The 23,141-nt window shown below is 31.4% G+C and overlaps 1 protein-coding gene across 1 annotated transcript in view; it reads left to right on the top strand.

The window, feature by feature from the left end:
• LOC129226805 (glycine receptor subunit alpha-2-like) overlaps positions 1-4,841 on the top strand; it is a 62,723-nt gene extending 57,882 nt beyond the window's left edge. The window contains exon 8 of the mRNA XM_054861433.1: positions 4,659-4,841. Coding sequence (XP_054717408.1) covers positions 4,659-4,841 — 183 coding nt within the window. The remainder of the gene's footprint in view (positions 1-4,658) is intronic.
• Positions 4,842-23,141: the final 18,300 nt, after the last annotated feature.

The following is a 23,141-nucleotide window of genomic DNA, read 5'->3' as shown; positions in this document are numbered from 1 at the left end:
TTCCGGCGAATTTTAATGAAATGTATGACAAAAATGTTTTTTTTTTTTTAAACTAGGAATCATTGTGGAATGTTATTCATTGAGAAAACAAAACATTAATGTTTTGCCTTAATTAATGCAAAAAATGTCACTGTAACAACTGGACAAATTACAAAGACAAAGATTATTTTGCCCTGAACCACCCTAATAACTAATAATTACGCACTTCCTTTGAATCACTTTTACGAGACTCGACGTCATGAAAAAACGTCCTTGGAAATTTTTACCCTTGCTTTTTTGTTGCATACTTCATGTGCCAGAAGGCCTCACAAAGATTTAATTAAAATTAGACCATACCTTTCCGACGGCTAGTTAAGTAATTTCACGAACTTAGCACTAGTCATGATTTTGAAGAAAAACATGTAATTACGCATTTTCTGCTAGAGCAAATTGTCTCCGCTTAAAATAGTCGATGCTTCTGGTAAAAGATTATCCCCCAGTACATCAACATAACTCCGAAAAGTTATTTTGCACTGCACAAAAGCAATTCGAGTACTTTGCACCCATAGCGAAACCTCACCAGACCATTAATGAGCCAACCTCAAATATATTACGTAAAAATTTTTCCCATGCTAAGTACCAAAAATAGCAAAAACAATCAAGTATATGCAACCATCTACGCTTTTTCTTATAGGAAAAGATTCCATTCTCTCACTTTTTACCCATTGTAATGCACCCCCCCCCCCTTCGGTGCAATGCATCCTCAGTCTTTTATAAAATTACGCAAGAGGTGGTCGTGGCATTAGTTTTAAGAAGATAACTTTTTTCTATCGTAATTTGAGCTCTCGTCTTCATTTCGCCGATAGTTTTTGGAGAAAGCTCGTTATTTATAATATTATATCCCTTTCAACCTGTACGTCTTTGTCATTCATATTTGCAGGGATTCTGTTGAAAACTAAATGACCAATTTCTATCTATTCAGGTTTGTTTCAATTTGCTATTTAGTAAGGCTTAGTTGCATTTTAAAAGCAACCAGTTCCTCTTGCCCAAACTGTGTAAGTTTAATACCTAGCTCTACGACAACAAAAGTATAATGCGAAATCCTCAATAGCTTACTACTCATTTATATCGTTGCGTAGTGCCGTGAGCAAAAAAAAAAAAAGCTTTTTCGTGCCCAAAAATATAATTTTCGTTATAATTTTGTCCATATGACTTCGCTGTCTAAATTCAAACTGTTACAAATTCTTTGAGTACAAAATTCTCAGATTCTTAAAATGAAATTAATTAAAAACGTTTCATTTGACATTAGTTTCTTGACATAAAAATTGCGTAATGTTCAAGCCAATTGCAGTCAAGATTTCATGATTTACATTTATTTTTCTTGTGTCCTTATAATTTCGATCCAACATTTTTTTTTACACATTATGCATTAGAAATAAGAGAAAATAGGCAAAACTACATTGATGGCAATATTAATTAATGTGTACAGCCGACCCAAAGGAAATCCTTCGGCTGCCTTGTATGAATGTAAAAGCACGTTTGAGTGTGAGTTATGCGTTATTAGCACGTTATGAAAGTGTGCAACTCGAAACGTGTTCTGCAAAAATTCTTTTTTATTCCAGCTTTAAGCTCTTTTTGCTCACATAATTGCAAATATGAGGATGCAATGATTAAATAAATATTGAAAAATTGTATGTTATTTGTTTGTGTTTCAAAACTTTAGTTTTTTCTGCATTAAGTGAGGTTTGTTTGAAACTTCTACAAAGTTTAAAACGGCTGAATGGAATTCATTTTTACAGTTTTACTTTATTGTCGTGATAACTTGGACTTCAATCTTTCTTTGTCGTGTTTGTTACGGTATTTATTTTTTTTTTTGTAGCATTTTTTGCTGTCGTATTATTATTGTTAATTTATATCGACCACCTAAAATACTATTAGGTAACTGAGAAGGGATATTAAAAAATATTTTTTATGTGTGATTTACAATAGTAATTGAATAGAATTAAAAAAGAAAGCACCATAAAATGCATTTCCACCAGAAATAACAGATCCGAAATAAAATATCATTTTTTAAACATAATTAAAACGTATGAAGTATGTTATTTTGAAAAATAAATTGAAAACTTAAAAAAGGTGTTTGATTTCAGTCGGTAAACATTTTATAGAATTAAATGAATATATCTTTTATAGAAAAAAATCATAATTTAAAAATACTGTAAACTTTAATACTACTATTTTTTGAGTTTAAATACCGCGTCTCTTCCAGAATAAACCACGACCTACAGATCTGAAAACCATTTATATTACTGACTTCGGTCATGAAAGCCATTGTTTTTATATTTTACACTAGGTTTACTTTAAATTGGCAGTTTATTCAAAGGCAAAAAAATCTCACCCATTCGGTAATAGTTGTTTTTATTTCTCTGTAAAACAATGTAATGTTTAAATCATTTATGTATTCCCTCTTTACTCAAATAGTACTTTCCTTATTACATTTATAGTACATCAACACACTTATAGCATTACTCTTACATAAACTTGTTTTATGTAACCCAAAATCTATTAGGTTTTCGTGAAATCTGAGGTTTCTGGCACTAATTGACTGATTACTTTTTTATTGATTCGATACTCGTTTCAGTTTTGAGATTAATCAGTTACTTACAAGCTTTTAATTTAATTAACAGCTTAGGAAATATGTATTTAAAAGTGTAAAAAAGACTTTTTCTAAGAATTAAAAATACTACTAAGTAAATCTCTTGTTTTTATACAGTGATGTAGGTGAGAAAATGGAAAGAGGACTGCCTTTCCCAAAGCTTTTTTTTTTTTTTGTAACTTCAAAAATGATGCAAATTGAGCGTAAATTGTTTTCAATCCATTTTTATGTTATAACTGTTTTTCTTAGATTGCTTAATAATCCAAACTCATATTTTTGGCCTAAAAATTCGTTTCTGTAATAAGAGAGGAGTTTCCCAAAATATATTTTTCCTCAACTTCAGCCCTTTTACAGGATGCCTTTAGATGGCAGTTTAAATACGTTGCTCTGACAGTTCATGTGTTTCAAAGAAAGTTTGACATCAACTTCGATAAAGTTTCAGAAATTTAAAGACTGATTTTCATATTTTACAGATAACGAAAATATGGTAGCATGTTTTCCAAAAAATTCAAACCATATTAGAAGAATACTGTTTTCTCAAAATAAATTTTTTCTTTTTTTTAAAATTTATCACAGTAGAATTCTTTCTCAGTCTACTATAGATCATTTGACTAAAGAATGATCACATGGTATAGGCATGATTTCACTTAATGTAAAACGTTGTTGCACTCACTTTTTATACCCATTTCGGATATTAAAAAGTGATTTACATTTTTCAAATACCCTGTTTTGTCAAAAGAACTGAAATTCAAAACAAAGTTTTTGAATTTAACATGATATATTTTTATTTAGATATTCTATTATTCGAGAAAAGACATCTCAATGTTCAATTGTTCATGCAAAGAATAATTTTCATTTAATGGCTGCAAAATTAAAAATTTGAGATAGCTAACATAGATGGTAAGTAAAATTCTAACCATCTTTGGGATAAAAGATGAAAATAACAGCTTTGCTGCTGTAGAGCGTGATTTAGAAGACGTTTTCAGTGAAAGCATTCTGACGGTTCAAGTTTCTATATTTTGTTTTCAGAATCTTAAAAGCATGCGTATATGTGTTTGCTTTCCACTGTCTTAAATACATTATATTTAAATTTATGCTTTGAGGTACCACAGAAGAATAATTGAAGCATTGAGAAGAAAAGGGATGCGTTTTGAGTTAATCGAGTTTAAATATAAGGTCCGACGTAAACTTCCATTGAAAAGTTTTTCTAAATCATGCTGTATAACCAGTAGCGTAACTATGGGGTCTAGCGCTCTTGGAAAAATAAAGAAACTGCGCCCCCTCCCCAGGGTCGCCAACATGGGAAGTCACCGGAGGTCATTAGGACCCCCCCCCCCTAAAATTAAAAAAAAATGTAACAGATTTAATAAAGAGGAGGCAGCATTGAGTTTTTTTTCTCTTATTTTCTTTTTTAGAATCGTTTTCAATGATGCCCAATGTTCCTTCTCAGTAGATGTTATGTGTCTCTAGCTCTTTTTCTTGCAAGTTTTTTTTTTTTTTTTTTTTCATTTTTTTAAAGCATTTTTCAATTATATGATCAAAAAAAAAAAAAAAAAAAAAAAGAAAGAAAGAAAAAAGAAAAAAAAACCTTTTATTTTTTTTAATTAGCTGAAATTCCCCCCCCTCCCCTTGTCTGCTGCGCCCCTGGCGAGAGTCACTGCTGCCAACCCCAAGTTATGCTACTGTGTATAACAGCAACTACCAGGGCTACTAGTACTATCACTTGCCCCCAGACAGAGGAGACGGTCACCAACAGCTCGATTTGGTTATCACCAAATTTTAAATTTTGCATTTACGTTTCGTTGCTTCTCACTGCCACAATTTAACTAGAAAATGTTTTGCAGAGTTAAACAATATGTTAATTTTTATTCCAACTAACTAGATCGCACAACAACATAGATGAATATTTTAAACTAATTTGGTTTCATTTTTGGAGACATATGTTAAACGCGCGTGAAGTGATCACAAAAAAAATTAAAATATTTTGGTAAAAAATGATACATTTTTTTAAATTTGTGTTTTGCAGGAGGGATCACCACCTGTTCCGAATGGCACGAAACCAAAAAATGTGTCATCCAGTTATCGCCACAACAGACATCGCCACAGGGCCATACTAGTAGACAAGATTTCCAGGGTGATTTTCCCTTTGTCTTTCGTGATATTGAACACTGCTTACTGGTCGGTCTATTTAGATTTCGGCGACCTCTAGCCCAACATGAATGATAGAAAACTTTCACATTGTTCTGAATTTCGATGCCTTTAACTCAAGATACACTGGAGAATTATTGTTTAAGGCAAAAATGCAACAATTTCTCTCTTTATTTTAGTTAAGTAAGATTAAAAATTTATTTAACTGTAATGAGTATGGAAATTAGAAATGTAAAAATAGCGTCTTATGGACAGCATAATTTTTTCATGGAAAAAAAAAAGATGCAAACACTTTCTGACTAAAGCTATTTTTGCATTTGCAATGGTGCTATCATGCTCATGTGCTTTTCACAGATTTTCCATGAATTCATTACATTATAATCCAAAATGTTCTTATTAACTAGCTGGTGAAAATTATTTGCTTAAAATAATATGCTGCTCAATGTTATATCCAAATTGCAACCTGCGTTTCCAATTTAAACTTTTCTTTAAGAGTCAGCTATACATTTTATTTGTTAAGCAATCTTTTAAATTTTGAGAACTGTCGAAATAAAACAGCTTTGAAGAGGATTGTTACTGATTGAGAAACTATATGGAAACGTTTTAAATGATGCAACTTGTGCTTGTGATTGCATTTAATATTAATAATAAGTAAAGTAGAATTCGTATCTTACTATCAAAAGTAGTAACTAATACTTTTTTCCCAATTCCATGCCTTCTTAAAGTAGGATTTATATTTTACTGCAGATAAAACTACATGTAATTATCCAAAAAACGCTAACAGCAAACAATTTCATATTCTAAATACAACATTTTAGTACTAAAAAGTACGCATGAAATTAAAAAGAAAAAAATCAGTAAGGCAAACGCACCAGTAGTGGCCATTGCTTCAGTAGTGCCCACCTCAATTAAAAAAATAGGATTCTAGGTCTTCCAAATGGTTTCAAAAGTTCATCAAACGTGCAGGAGGTAACATCTCCTGCACGTTGCACGACTACATCCATTGGGAAACCTGGAATCCTATTTTTTCAAACGTTAACCTTGAAGTGGCCACTACTGAAGCCACATGAAGCAGTGACCACCATTGGTGTGTTTACCTGAGTAATTTAAAAACAGCATTAACTAAAATATTTCCTCTTTTTTGATATTAAAACTTTTAACGCAGGTAGTTGTTCCCCTTAAAAGATGCATTCATTTTTTTTTAATTTTAATTTTGCGATGTTTTCAAATGAATGTACTGAAATATTTGTTCTCTTTAGAATTTTTTCGGTTTTTCGGCTAGAATTTCTAAATGTTTTGGTAGGGCATAGCTAAAAACTGCTCCATATTGATATTTTCCCATCCACATGTTTACTGGGTTTAGCAACAACAGGAAACATGCTATTTTGCCTTAAATAAACGAGAAGTTGTTGCATTTACTCAGCTTTTTGTGGAAAGCTACTCGATAGCCACAGATGCCAAAACAACGATTAGAGCTCCATAACAAAAAACACCTGAGTGTTCATGTATTTCAATGGAAGAAATTTCACAATGGGTGTGGTTCGTCTTTACTTCAAAAACATTTATTTGCACATTGACCACCAATGATTTCTTCCAAAGGTGCCTACTTGGAAAAAAATGGAATCACACCACGGAAAAGGAATTTTTGTAACTGCTGCTATATATAATATTTAAGGGATGTCTATTTATAAATCTGTAAGGAAAGTTTTTGTTTCGAAAAGTCAAAAAATAGTTGAAAACACATGTCTTTTAGACAAAGCTAAAGTTATGAAAATGAATGTTTCAAACGGTCGGAAGTAAAGTTCAAACGATACCTAAATCGAGAGCTGCTGAACAATCAAAATTTTGTCATTATTTCTTTTGTCTGCGTTTTATTAGCTGGAAAGAAGTTCAGCAAACCAAGTTCTTGCAAAATAGTTCGATTTAATGTGGTTTTGATTAAGTTTTGCGTTGGTTTTCTAATGGAAAAAAATCTAGTTTAATGGAACTGTCATTATTACGATGTCGGAATAAACTTTTACAGAATGTTCTATATGTCATGAAATTCCAAATTTACAAATTGTCGAAACGTGGATCTGTATTATTGCTAAATTGGCTGCTAAAAATACGAGCAAAATCTATTAAAATACTTTCTTTTAAACAACTCCAAGTTTCCATTTTCAAAGTTATATTGCTGAGTCGATACTTAAAAATATCCTCACTTGGGTGTTTTTGTTCAATTGAAACAGTTTTAGATCAGCGGAATGTTTAAAACATATTATTTTTAAAGATGTGTTTTTTGAAGATGCAACTATTGCTATGACTTTAAATAAATTAAGTCTATTTATCAGTTGACGCACATTAAAATGAATATACATCCCTAGGATTTAAATATTTATTCATGATATCTTGTGGTACTGTGAAATGTTAATTTTCTCGAAGATCCATGTACATAGTTCACCCCTTTTCTATTCTTTTTAAAACGATTTTCTCTAGAAGCAGATTTTAAAATATTTAAGAAAATAGATCGTGCGTTCTGAAAACCTTTCATAGTAGAGCATAGTCAATTCAAACCTAAGACTATTTTTGAAATATTTTGTTCATTCTCGATATAAAACACTTGAACTAGTGATCACTTGAACTATGTGATTATATTTTCACATCTTTTTTAGTTATAAACTTCAAAATTAAATTACCATGGAGTGATTCGATGGTGCAGTACAGTTTTTCAAGTAAAAAAATGGAACACCATTGAATTATCCAGAAAATACTAAGCAATCTATGTAGAGTAGTGGTTATATATTAATGTAAAAATATTTCTGAAGCTTCTAGAAGCACCATTCCTTGTCGGATAATAATCAGATATCATTGTATTCCATCTTTCTCGAAAACAATTCAATATTCTCGAAATTCAATAATATATGTTAATGAGATTCATTTGGTTGTTTAAAATATTTGTATTTTGTTATATTGTTTAAACAGCAGGGATTTTTACAATGGATAGCCGAAATTCTTATTCTCGTTGTACTTAAAAAAATCTTTTAATCTTAAATAAAATTCCAAGCATGCGCTACAATACTTTCTTGAAAAAATGAAACTATAACCAATCGACTACCAGTGAAAATGCTATCTAGCATTAGTAATATTTATTTTCGAGAAGTTTATTTTCTTCTGTATTTGTTTAATAACCGAACCTGACATATTGAGTTTGTTCTGAGGAAACAACAAGTTTGCGAAAGGAAAACTCATACAGAAAACCTAAAAAGATGCTTTGGTGTTCCAGGCATGGTTGACTTTGAGGTGCTCAAAAAGTAATGATTTTTATTCATTTGCAGTTGGAGAATGAACAGCATAAATATTCATTAGCTACTTGTAGATAACCGCGTTGTAAAATACCTGTACTTATTATAAATTACGCTTAAATATTGTTTTCTTTAGATAGTAGGACGCAAAGGTGATAATAAAAAGAGTTGTGTTTATAGTGTAAATAATATGATATGCATTCAAGTTAGAAGGTTTTATTTTTATAGTATGTGTCTGGTGTCTCGAATACAGAAGAGCAAAAAATCTACTCCTTTTCTTTTGGATTTTTTAATAGGTATGTCTAAATGAGCCACTCGATGAGCAAGAATATGGTGTAAAAATTTTAAGATATACGAAACATATTTCGATGCCCCTCACAACCTTTTATTTTACAATAATAAGCAGTAATACAACACATTAACAATATTTCTGGCAAGCTGCTATTCAATTTTTTTTTCTTTGAAACTTATTCACTATAATACCATGAACAGTGATCAAGTGAATTGAGTTTGAATTGAGCCACCCCCCCCCCCTCAAAGTACAAAGATATCGTCGACCGCGTGACCCCTTTTCGCTATAGATATAAGGCTCAACCGGAGATCGTTCTCCTAGCTGTTGCGACGTATTATCGGCAACATAACGCGGACTGAACCTGGTACAGGTGATAAAAGCCAGATCTAGATCAGACTCTAGTAGATAAAACGGATATTAAAGGGTCCCTCAAAACTTGGGCACTTTAATACTATGTAAATGGGCATACTGCTTTATTTTTGAATGTGCTTTAGTCAAAGCAAGGGTAGACTCTCATCACAACAGAGATTTATTCAACAACTATCTTGCTGTAATTCCCCATCCACAAGCATGCTGTGAATATAGACACGTGAAGCTGGTGACGAAAGTAGTTTGGAGGGTGAAATTGGGAGATGGCAGTCTGTGCGTGCAACGCTCTTTAATAGATAATTACCCACGCACAACTCAAAACATCCTCTCATTCTTTCAGCAATTTTTTTTATTTGTGATTTTTAATGATATTAATAAAGATGTAAGCGAACTGAAGTTAAAGGATACTAATTTGTTGTAATGAAGTTCATTACTGTAAAATAAAAGGTCAAAAGGTCAGATTAATATATATATATATATATATATATATATATATATATATATATATTAGGGTGGTCCTTATTTTTGAAATTGCAGATATTTTACGCGACACCCCCTCAATTTGTTCCATTATACAAATAAATGATCCTTGCAAAATTTTAAGTCAATCCATAAGTATTAACACGTGCCCCAACGGCCCTCTTTTTTGAGTTTCGGAGAAAAATAGCGGATTTTCTCACTTTTATGTAAAAATATTCTTACCTTTCATCTTTAAAGTAATTTTGATCTTCAATAGATGTTGCTACTTCCAGATCAACCATTCTCTCACATTCATTCTGTAAAATTTTACATGTTGCAGAGGTACATGTACACCAATGGCCTTGTGTCAAAGTTACCGCTATTCTACGCTCGTTTCAAACCAAGCGTCAGGGGAACATTTCTTTACACTAAGATGGACACAAGGGATTCTAAAGGCCAATAATGAATGGCCTATGCCATTAATGAATGATCTTTGACAACAACAAATTGCCTCCTTCAGGCTTTGGGGGTGTTGATTTACAAAATTCCCTGTGTATGTAATAGGTGTGGCAAATAGAATCGGAAGGTTTCAATGCTATAAATATAAGTAATTGCAATTATATTTTAATTCGCTGTTCTTTAGTTATCAACATACCTAATGCTTATGCAATTTTCAGTTTTTAAAATATAAATTTCGAAAAATCCTCTATTACTCCTAACATAAAAATATACTGTATTTTCCATAGCTAAAATATAAATAAAAAAAATATCCTGATCGGAACAATGTAAAAATCTATACTTTAAATTAATTTTCTTCGATTTCAGTACATAGTCCTTTATCATCATCAAATTCTTGCGATTCACAAGATTTAGAGACCGAAAAAAGGTATCTATCCTAACCAGTTGAATTTTTGTTTTCTACAGCTGGTTTACCACAATGCAAAAAAGCTTGACAACTATTGATGTCTGCTCGCCTTTCATCACTGTTATACAAATGCCATATTAGGGATAAAGATGTTGTTCATTTAATTACAGCCTATGTAGATGCAGTAAATTTAAATCCAAATGACCTCGTGATCAATCATACATTCCTTAAGAGAGCAAAAAAAAAAAAAAAACTTCGAGAGGTAAAATTAAATTTCATGAATTTAAATTTAGATTTTGTAGTTATTCACTGGGATACAAAGCTACATCCAGATGTAACTGGAAAAAGAACGCCGACAGGATTGCCGTGATAGCTTCAGGTCCTAACATTAAACAGTTACTCGGAATTCCTTAGATTATTTCTTCAGTTGTGTATGATATCTTAGATGATAGATCTTTATTGTTCACTGTTCTAGCTGTAGTGTTTGATACAATGAATTGCAATACCGGCCGTAAAAATTGTGCATGCAATTTTTTAGAGCAAAAACTGAACAGTGATACATTACATTTGGATTGCCGTCATCATGCGCCTGAAATCGTACTGCAGAAGTGTGTCCTCTTCTTGAACAGTTCTTGCCTTTCTTAGTTCTAGATCAGATATTCAATTATTTAAGCGCTTCACAATTTTGTGGAAAGATCTCCATCATTCAGAACTTATAGCATTTCCATCAAGTACACATACCACTTAAATTCTAAAAGACGAAGTTGATGACACATTATTGTTCCTAAAAAGTGGAATTGAGGAAGATTACAGAGAATTCTCATAACTTGTAATAATATTTCCTGGTGAATTTGATCGTACAGGGATATGTTTTCGGCAAACTGGAGCTTATCCCTGAGCCATATGGGTTTCAAAAAGCAATTTTTGTTTGAAAATTTTTACATTTAGGAAACAATTTAAATTGACCTTACATGAAAAGAAAGCTTTTAAATGCTGTTTTTGTTACAAAGCTGTTTTATAATTAAATGCTGTATGAAGATATGGTTTTTCGCAGCAACCCAATCGAGGCTCCTTTAAATAATATGTCTGAAAAACTAGCAGCGTACAAAATGACGACAAACATGCAGCAGAAGCAGTGATTGGAAAATTCATAAATCACGTATGGTATTTAGGGGATAAACTAGTAGCTTTGTCCGTATTGGATGAAGGAATTAACTTTGAACATAGGAAAAGTCTAGGCCAAAAAATGCTTTTGATAAGGAAGTCGTGTCTGATGACTGTTTAACAAATTTCAGATAACAGTAGATGATTTGGAATACTTTCTTAGTAAAGATATTTTTCTGTATAGTATCAATTACGAGTCAATAAAACTGTTTGACAAGTTACAAATACTAAAAGATTTTTTTCTATTTGATCCTGATTCCCGGCAAAATGAAGGAAGATTTAAAGGGAAGAGAGATTGTTAAAATAGTGAACATTGTGAATGATACAACTGAAAGAGGAGCACAATATTAATCAAAGAATTTCACAATCAATTTACCAAATATGAGTTACAAAAGCAATTTAGTATTTTACAGACCGTCCAAGACAATCGGGGAAAAAATGCACACGATTGAGATACATTGAGAAAAGCGTTCGATTAAAGTAAAGTTTCTAAAGAACTATTTCATTTTTTTTCAATGTAAAATCTTTAGATGATACAAAGAAATTAAAAAGATTAATTTTAGTGCTACCTCACTGTAAAAGTATTTTGCAAACCTAGGAGAAACGTTGTACTGGGTCTGAAATAAAAACTCGAAGATTTATGGGAAAATTATCAAAAGTTTTAAAGTTCAACGGCATTGGGGCACGTGTTATTATTGACCGATCAAGTTCAAATTTTGCACACGTTACTTTTTATTGTAGTGTCACAAAAACTAGGGGGCGTCACTTGTTGAATTCCTAAAAATTATTTTCCCATTTTTTCCCATATAAATAAGGACCACCCTAATATATATGTATCTATATCTATGTATATATATATATATATATATATATATATATATATATATATATATATATATATATATATATATATATTTTCAAGTCTTGAACATTGTGCATTATGTTGGCGTACGTTTTCGTATCTAGCTATTTGAAATGTAAAAAAAAAATATTTTTCTTGGTTAGTTTCGCTCTAATATAGTTTCGGGTTAATGTAAACTACGCATTTCACTTTAGAAGGCGAGAGAAGAGCATTCCATTTTATCGCAACCACCAGGCAAAAAAGTAACTCATCAGTTCTCATTTTGAGCAATTTAGTTTCATTGGCGCTTTTCCGTTTGACATTTTAAAAACATTACTTCGTAACAATATTTCTGCTCAATTTTGTTTACTTGTTTAGCTACAGTCAAACATTATATTTGCTATACCAACAAAATGTGCCGAATTGGTTGCAATAATACATAAATTTGAAACTTTGCCTGAAATATTACACGAAAGTTGTTGCAAAAAGAAGTGAGAACCGAACTTATTAACTGAAATACCAACATCACGCGTCCCCGTACTTAAAAATAGCAACGGCAGTTATTATGAGGATACATTTCGATAATCAGTCTTCGTATCAAGAACAGTATTGGAATTTAATTGATATCTTCATTTGCATCGTATGACATCGGCATTTGAATGTATGAGAAAGTATTAGTACTTTTCTATTGCTCAAAACGACGGCAAAAACACGAGACTGCACCGGCCATTACTTGCGATTTCAAATACATAAAAAATGTAGCGAAGCGTTATATAACGCTATAGCGATATTGGTTCTAATTAGATTGCGTATTGACTCCTCGCTATTTTGAAGACCTAATGCAATTCCCATGGATTTTCATCCATTCTACCATGTGACACCACATTGTAACTCCAGATTTTTGAGGCATAGGTTTCTACTAGATTCGTCAGAAAGAGCCCATTAAGATATTAGAAGAAGCTTACATTTAAACAAAATAATAAAAACTTGAAACTTGAATGTTGCATTTATGAAAAAACATTTTGAGTAATAGAAGGAATATATGCGTAGGCTGTGGACCAGGTACAGCTGCTCTATTGTTCATTTATTTATTGAAAAGGATTGCTGTTGAATGTATATGTATTGCTGAGCTCCGTTTAAGATTATATATATATATATCCTGAATCGAGTGAACATTTTTATCCTTCAAACAACATGTCTATATGCGTTATCTATTGTATGAAAAATGTTATTGTTGTTGTAAAAGAGATATATTTAAAGTCATGTATTGTATAAGTACTGTTACTATCTTGTTGACATGAAAGCTATTTATGGAACGATGTTTGTTATTGACTGTTATGAATGAAGTTGCTCAATGGGTTTCTGGGACGAAGCGCTGTGAAAAATAACATGCAATCGTGATAAAAGACAGATATAGCCTGAATAAAAGAAAAATAGTCCTTACAAGTCCTGTTTTCTAACAAAAACACTAACATTTTGATTTCTTTTAGGAATTAGACTTAAAAATGAGAAAATATTATTGTGAGGAAAGGGAATCATATTTAACTGTAGTATGAAGGTATCAAAACAAAAGTTTTTAAAAGTGTTTATTAATGTGTAACTTCTGAACATTAGATTTTGTAACGTTCGTTCTTCTTATTTCTGAGAACAAGATAAAGGAATTCGACTCGTGTTGGTTAGTGAATAGTTTCTAGTATTAGTTTTATTAAACACTACCATTTTGAAGTTGAATCAATACCTTTCTGCCTGAAAAGTTAAAAAAAAAAAAACAGCAACGCTAAATTGCATAAACTGCAGAGTACTGCAGACAGACGTTTCGGGGTTACAAGAAACCCTTTTTTCAGTGAAAAGAAAGTAAGCTTGTGGATAAAAAGACGTCCGCTTTTGTTAGATGTCTTTTTATCCATAAGTTCACGTATTTTGCATTGAAAAATTTGTTTCTTGTATTCCGGAAACACGTGTCTACAGTACTCGGCAATTTGTTCAATATAACGTTAATTATATTTTACTACCTATTTTGTTGCATATTTTTTTAACAAAATGCGCAAATTAATTATTATATAGGAAGGAAAAACATAATTTTGTCAAATTACTTCATATTCATAAAATATAAGTTATATGAAGTGGTAATAATTTTCGTATTCAATTATTACACAAAGAAACATTCCCACGAAAGAAAATATGAAAAGGAATTCAAAGAAAAGTATTTCCCGGTGATTTCAGAAAAAAAAAAAATTCCAAGAGGCGTTACATTTAGCTGCTAATGCGTGGAAACCAAAATATTAAACTGCTGCGTTGAACTAATTCACAAGAAACAATACAGAGAACATTGTTTCGTAAACAATATTCACTCAGTAGTTACTTATGTTTTAGAGTAAAACTTCAACTGCATAAAATTTTGAAGCATTTTATATATTTATTTTTTCTTAACATAACATGAAAGAGACATGTATCAAATAAGGTGTGTCTATTCTTCAAAGGGAACATTTAAAATAAATTCGATAGGTGAATGATTAAACTCTACTCGAGTAATGCTGACCCCCCTCTCCCCCAGACACATATGATGGAATAAAATAGATACCAAAACTCCATGGCCCATTGTTCAGGTATTTTCTTCAGCACTGTTCGCTGATGATGAAAATTTAACTGAAATGCAGAAGCAGTCTGCGCAAAGAAATTTTTTATAATTTTTACAAATAAATGGTATTATTGAGCACCATGCATGACATTAAATATTTATATCATAAGCAAAATTTGTGTTTCTCATTTTATGCTAATCCCTCTTAACCCTATATCGTTAAACTTGCAATTTCATGATGTATTCAAGTTTCAAAATGTCTGATATGTTGTTTCAAAACCAAGCATTTTCTTTCCGAATTATCTTAATTGTGCTTAAAAACAAGAAGAACCTTCAGTAAAAGCTTATTATATGCAACTACGTTTGCTGAATGGTGTTTTTCATTGGTTAAAATATAAATATAACGTAGCATTATATTCAAAAATTGCACGCATTTTTACAATGTACCTAGCAGTTTCCTACTTAATACTTTTAAAGGTATGACTGCAATACAAAAAGTCAAGAGTATTGTGAACGCTTTGCACAATATCTGGGCACCTATTTTAAAGTATTTCAAATTGTATTTGACTGTTTAAAGGGACTGAAGGGAAGGGGGAGAGCGGTGGGCATTAATGTCCCCAAGACAAAACTAACTACCAAACGGCACGAACTTGAGGGTCACGGATCTGGACGAAATTCTTGATTTAGGTTAATTCCCACTAGATATGATCCCGGGTAAAGCGATTTGACTGCATAGGCCCTAGTTCAGTCGTAATGAGGGTCCAAAGTTTCTAGTTTAGCTCCAGAAAAGCAATGGTTTTCCTTTGAAATAAACCTTTTTTCACTATTTTCTTGATATTGCATTGCAGTATTGCTCAACTAAATGCATTCACCGTATCGAACAAATTTCAATGCCCCTATGTTGTGCTAACAAGAGACATGACAGATGTTAGGAGAACAAATATTGTGCGAAAGTTTCAAATCGCAAAGAAAACGCTATTGCAGCTCCGGAGCCAAACAAGCAAATTTAGACCCCCCTTGGTGCCGAACTAAAGCCTATGCACTCAAATTATTTTACCTAGCCTCATATCTAGTACGAATTAACCAATTAAATCCAGAAATTCATCCAGTTTCGTTACTCGCAAGTTTTTGCCTTCTGAACCACACTGATTCGCAGGGTTCCAGAGAACTGCAATGGCGTTTTCATTTGAATTTGGAACTTTGGGACAATATGTACTCATGCAAGACATTCGGCGTCTCTTGTCAGTACAAAAGAGGGGGGGATTCTCTGTTGTGAATGCCTTTAATTGGATCATACTGCAATGCAAATACAAGAAAAGGGTAAAAAAAGTTAAATTTCAAAGGGAAAAAAAACACTGTTTTTCTGGACTCAAATAATAACTTTGGACCAGCACTGCAGCCGAACTAGGGCCTATGTAGTCAAACCGCTTTACCTGGGTTCATATCTAGTGAGAATTAACCAAAATCAAGAATTTCGTCCGGATCTGTGACCCTCAAGTTCGTGCCGATTGGTAGTAAGATTTTTGAGACCTTTCGGAGGAAATGTTCAATTATCAGATTTCATAATCTTCGGATTCTAAGTATTATTGGTTAACGTTTTATCCCTTAAATTGCTTTTCAAAAAATAAATTGGGACAGTACATTGCTAAGAAAGAAAAAAATAACACAATAAAAATTAACTAAGATAAACTTCAACAATTTTTTCTCACTGTTTAACCAACTACATAAGCATGAAACATATTTAGCAGTTTAGTCTTTGAAAACCCAAATTTAGAAAAATATTTCCATCAAATTGATGCTGTGAAGTGTTTAAATTTCACTTTTTACCAATGATATATAAATTGTTTGAACTGCATTTTCAGTTATTAAATGACTGTATATGTACATATAAATATATATGAAATAAATTCTTTATATTATATAAATTTGACTTTAGATTTTCTTGTCTTTGTCAATGAAATACAAATAGGTATCTAAGACTTGCCATGCAGCAAACCGAAAGTTTTATATCTTCATTTTTATCTGCTTTACCGAAAATACTAGTATTTGCGTAGTGCTTCGAACTTTCGTTGCCGAACCACCGATAACGAGTTACGTAGAAAAAGTTTAATAAAATACTGCTAAAAAAGGCTGTAAATAATACATAAACACTCAGGTTGTAGCCTGTACAATTTTTTAATTCAATTAAGTATTTAATTCAGGTATGTCAATTTGATAAGAAAAAACTGCAAGAAAAAATAAATACACAAAAACTCCTTACAAACAGGAGGTAATCTTGAAATTTTGACAGTACTAATTTATATGCTACTATTGGTGGGAAAAAATCATAGAAAAAGATGTAAGATTCTTAAAATGTCTGCGGTAAGTGTCTTAAAACTATTTAACTTTAGATGATTTACTATGAATGATTTTTTAGGGAAACTAGTACCATTATAATTTTAAAGAGACAAGACAAACTATAAAAGCAAATAAGCAAAATAATATGCATTTTTCAGGAGAAAGAACTTCTAGGAACTGATTGCAGAAATTTATTTGTGCTTAGTTTCTAACAGATATTTTTCCTAGAACCAGTAAATGTGCACTCTGCTTCAAGGAATAAATAATTAAATGAATAAATAAAGAAACAAATAGAAAAAATAAAAACTTAGTACGTAATACTTTAATAAATAAGAACAATAAAACATTAGAAGGTAAAAATGCGTTTTAATTTTGAAAGTGAAAAAATTAAGATCTCTATAGTGTCGTTACAAATGTTTAAAATTGGGCAAAATCATTGTCTTAAGTAATAAAAATATAGCAAAGAACAGTTTATAATATATATATATATATATATATATATATATATATATATATATATATATATATATATATATATATTAGGGAACTTGGATACGTCTGATAGTGGCTGGAAAATTTTTTTCTGCGACCATACTAAACACTAACACCCGATGGACATCATATTTATAATGCTACTAACAAATTAGTATGAAATTCAATTAGTTAAAACTGTGTTGATGCTAAGTTTAGAATTTATACTACCGAAGCAGAAAAAAGATCTTAAAGACTGACTAAAATAGGGAGAAATATAGCTAATAAAATGTAATAAGCAATTGAGTAATATTTGCTCAAATCAGTTAAACAATATATGATGTAAATCTATAAGTAATGAAGCAAATACATTTATTTTGTTTCATCAAACCATTATGCTTAAAGTAATTAACCGTTTGCTTAAAAAAAAAGAACTATAGTTCATATTGAATGACGGCAGTCTTGTCTATGTCAAGGACTGCCTGTCAATCAAAGTCTGTAAAAAATGTATTCCTCATTTCAAAAGTTCTCACTTTTATGTTCCATCATGTGAGAGTTTTAAAACGACACTTACATATTGGAATTAGTATTTATTTAAATCAAGTACTTCCCCAAGGGCATCAAATTTAATGGGGCATGCGAAACCATGCTAAACGAGCGTCATTAAGCAAAATTCATTTTGGAAAGTTTTTGACAGAATTACAATCAAGAAAGTTTATCCCAGTCTCCTCAAACAGTGCAGTCTATCAGTACTTGAAACAGCCGCAAGCAACTCATCGAGTTTGCAATAAATTTAAGCGAATCGTAGGCGGCCGTAAACAGTCTCCCCTACAGCAACTTAGAATTTATTTGGACAATGAGAAGTTTGAGTTAGCTAATTACGTGGACTCGTATCTTTCTGAATATCCACTTCCACAAGGAATCCTCATTAGCTAAAATAATCAGCTATGATACGTGATTGAGGACCACGAATTGTGTTTGAATACTAATCATTGTAATGGTGATTTTGCTTGTTCAGGGGGTAATGATGTAATCATAATATAAAAGAAAGATTTCGTGATGTCTTGACATAATACTAAGTGAGTGTTTTTATCGGACGTGAAAAACAGACAAGCGCGTCAAAATTAAATGTACCTCATCATCGGGAAGATCTAAAATTTGCATTTAGTTCGTTGAAAATTTTATAATTTGGAAAGAAAAATTGATGCATTGACGGTTTTGGCACATGTTTTCGATTGCTTGGGAAAACTACTTAAACATATATTGAGGGTGCACAGTGGACGCCGGTTGATTGAATCAGTGGTTAATTGAATTAACCACTTTAATGAATCAAATTGTCAAAAAAAACCAGCTTTGTTGAATTAGCCGCTTTATTGAATCAGTCGCTTTTGGGAATCAAAATTGTTTGGAACAATCGTGATTCATATACGCGGCGGCCACTGTACTAATTAAAGGTAGACTAAGAAAGAGAAAGGTTTATAAAAACTTCAAGTAGGAAAAAAAAAAGGTTGGTGAAAGTTCATGACACCATGGAATATTTTTTTGAAACAAGTAGATCGTAGCATTCTGAAAATTATGTTAACTTGCAAAAATACCCGGCGTTGCCTGGGTCAGTAATGATTCTGAGAAACGATCGCTAATTTCATTCGTTTTTTTTTTTTTTTTTTTTGTATTACCTGAAAGAACTCAAAACACCCCATTTGATGTGATTCAAAATCGAACTTCTTCCTTTCCCATAAAAGTAAAATTGCAGTAAGTATAAGGAACGAAACAGCATTCAGTTAGAAACAAAAACACGACATTTAGGCATATAAAAAATTGAAAAATTTCGAAAATATGAAATTTCACTTGTTTAAAAAGATTTATCAGTTAATATCTTTTTTTTTTTTCCATTTTCTTTCTTTTTTTTTTTTTTGAACATAGTCTAAAACTTTTTCTATACGGCTTTTGAAATACAAACGGTTAAAAAAATGTAACCGCACGTAATCCCACTATACTTGCTTTAGAAATTTCGGGAAATATCAATTATTGTGGGTTCTTTCTGCTATTTAAAATGCTATCAAATTTGTGGTCATCGTTTTGGGACACCTAGGATAATGCTCCCCCTCCCTACTTTGTAAAGCTACCTTGTTACTAATTTTCGTCATTTTTACTGACCATAAAATTATGCTAACACTTGATATTTTCTAACTATTGACAAAATCAATTGTACTTTTACTTAGATCCGGTATCGATTACTGGTATAGACGAGGATAAAAAACCTAACAGAGCAATAAGTTTCATGTTTGCTCCAGAGATGCCTTGATTCAAAATTTTCATTATGATTACTATTAATATTGCTGTTGTAAGGCAACGAATTTCTGTAACAATGGGTTTTATATTTATTCATCTAAAGGGGAAATTACATGACATTTACTGTTTTCCATCATGACATTTTTAAACTAAGTTTTTTAGGAATAAATTATAGCCTATGTTGCTCCCTGATAATGTAGCTATATATGATGAAAAAATGGTTAAAATTGGTCCAGTAGTTTTGAAGATTACCCTGGACGTACATACATACAGAAGTTGATATTTATGTATAAAGATAAGGATACAATTCCTAAGATCGCAATAAGTTTCATGTTTGCTCCAGAGAAAACTCCATTCAAAATTTCCATTATGATTACTATTAATATTGCTGTTGTAAAGCAACGAATTTCTGTAACAATGGGTTTTATATTTAATTATTTAATGGGGAAATGTATTTGTTTTAAAAATGAAATTTACTGTTTTCTATCATAACTATTTTTAACTACGTTTTTTAAGAACAAATTATAGCTTATGTTGCTTCATGATAATGTTGCTATCTATGGTAAAAAAATGGTTAAAATCGGACCAGTTCAAGCTTACCCCGGACATATTTACATACAGAAGTAGCCATTTATGTGTAAAGATATAATTTTTATAGTGGACTTTTGGTAAGAACATAGGAAATGCCATATTTTTTGAATGGTCAGTTAATAGGGGAAACTAGGTAGTCTTGACCCAATTTTTGTTTTTGTTTTATTTTTCTTTTATTTATTTATTTATTTTTGTAGAATAGTTAGAACGAAATAAAAAATATAAATATATTTACTTTGCTATTTTACACATAACTATGGCTAAAAATAGTGGCATTATTCTAAGTAGAAAAGGAACAAAAAAATATATTCCTAAAGTCTGCATATAGGTCAAGTGTCCCTGGGAGACTTGACATAACGCTTAGGGAGGCATGACCTCCCTCATGAATTAAAGAAGACTGAAAGATATTGAAATCAAAAACACAGGTTTGATAGTGTTTTTTGTTTAAATTAATCATAATTGAAGTGAATGTTCAAAGTGTTCACTCTTTATTTGAAGTGTTTATATATATATATATATATATATATATATATATATATATATATATATATATATATATATATATATATATATATATATATATATATATATATATATATATATATATACTAGAAGGCGCAACAGACGTTGTTCTGTTCAAACTTTGTAAATTGAAAAGTTAAAAAACTTCAATAAACTATCAAGGGTTTGAACCGTTTTGTTGAAAAAAATAAGTAAAAAGAAAATATTTAAGCTGCTTGGTGTCAGAAAGCGTATATTTATTACAATTTGATTTATGTAATGACCACTGGGCAGTTGTTTTTATAACTATTTTTTCTTCCGTACTTGATGGTTTGTTCCTTCAGCCATACTCAAAGGATAAGTGTAAAAAACTAACTACCCATCTAGAACAAACAAAATCTCGCTGCAACATCCCCATATGGAAAAGAATAAAATAATCGAAAGGATATCGTTAAAAAAAAATAATAAAGGTAAAAACAGTTCTCTGAATAAGCGAAAATCAGCCACCCCCTCCCCCGATGTAAAATAAACATATTCTTCAATCAAACTGACGAAACACTCTTTAAAAACAAAAAACAATTCTTTGCATTTCGAAATATTTCGCCAAAAAAACAAAAAAATACTATAAATTACATTAACAGTAGCTTTAAAATGTAAACAAATGATCACGCTACACTATTGTTTAAAGCCAAAGTCGCCGAGCCACCACGTTACTCTAATCCAGCGGATCAGTTAGCGCAGCTAACTCCAACCGATTAGCGGTCCGATCTTTTGAACGAAAACTTTTAAATCTTCAAACATTGCCTAATTTGTTCTTTCTACCAAATATAAAGATCTTCCACTGCACTGATCTCTTGTGTACCGAACTACTCTGTTGTAATTTATGTGGACGAAAATAAAATTTGTTTCATCTTTAAATTCCATCATCTTTTCCTTTAAGGATTATCAAACTAATCAGTTTGGCTATGGGGACGGTACTTTCTGATCATTTGGTTAGGAAAACCTAAAGCACCGATCTGGTCACATGGTTCAACTACGACGACAGAACACACGTTTTGCGTGAACTTTACCAGTACTTTACTTTACTTTAAAATATATCTCGAGACGTAAAATCGTTGCTTTCCAGAAATAAAGGCTTCTCTCTCTCTCTCTCTCTACGTATTGTCTATTCTCAATTGACATATCACTGTAGTTAATTTCATTACAAAAAGCAGAGCTGGCTTTCTCATTGTCCTTTAGCAACGGGTTAAATATTTATTTCAGTTCTCGCTCAATAATAGATTAAAATAAATATTAATCATTTGGAAGATATCGCCATCCAATGTTTAAATTAATTAATTCCTTAACAGAAACGTTCCCGATTCGATCCATCGCGCTTCGAAACCATGCTTGCCACTACTTAATTATACACACAAAATTTGATCAAAATCGGTCCAGCCGTTTAAAAGCCTTATGGTGACAAACGTCCGCACCGAAGATTTATATATATACATTAATCATACTCCATATCAGCAGGAAAGCAGAAGTCGAATTCAAAACTTTATTACATCAGAACAAAACTATATAAAATATTTTAGTTATTTTATAAAGTAATAAATCATTGAGCTCAAAGATTGTTATATTTTAGTTGTTTGTCAAATAAAACCAACTTTGTTAGACCAAAATATTATATATTTTAGTTATTCAATAAATAAAATAAATCAGACCTTTATATTCACAGCATTTTATCTATTAAAAAATAAAAACTAATTGAAAATACATTAAACTAAACAAAAACATCAGTCTTTGGGTCAAGTCTCCCTAGTTAGCTCGAGTCAAAGCTACCTAGTAGCTTGCTTTTGTTTACCTTAAATTTTTAACAACTTAGATTAAAATTATATAAAACTAGCATTCCCGTACCCGGCATTGCTCGGGTAATGGAATTAGAAGGGGTTAACAGTGCTTGGTGCACCTAGTTTCGAAAATCCCCTATAATAATTACTTATTACCTATAACTTTTTCTAATTTGGGGAGGATCCCGGGGCCCCTGGACTCCTTATATATATGCCCTTGTCCTTAACCGATCTTTAACTGTTACTAACGATCCTTTTAAAGTATTGATTATCTTTGCAAACACAGGCCATCCACATTTTATTGTTATACCTATGTTTAAGCAAGAACTTCTTTGTATACAACATTTTTAGTTTTTTTTCTGGTGCTAAAATTATTAAGCTGCTTGATGAACTGACTTTGGAGCAAGCTACATAACATTGGCCGTGTGAAAAAAAGTCTTCTCTTAAATCGATCCCTGCTACTTTTAATGTCTGTCCTTGTGACTTAT

The sequence above is a fragment of the Uloborus diversus genome, chromosome 7 (assembly GCF_026930045.1).
Source record: "Uloborus diversus isolate 005 chromosome 7, Udiv.v.3.1, whole genome shotgun sequence".
Lineage (NCBI taxonomy): Eukaryota > Metazoa > Arthropoda > Arachnida > Araneae > Uloboridae > Uloborus > Uloborus diversus.
This window is presented reverse-complemented; position numbering and strand designations above follow the sequence as displayed.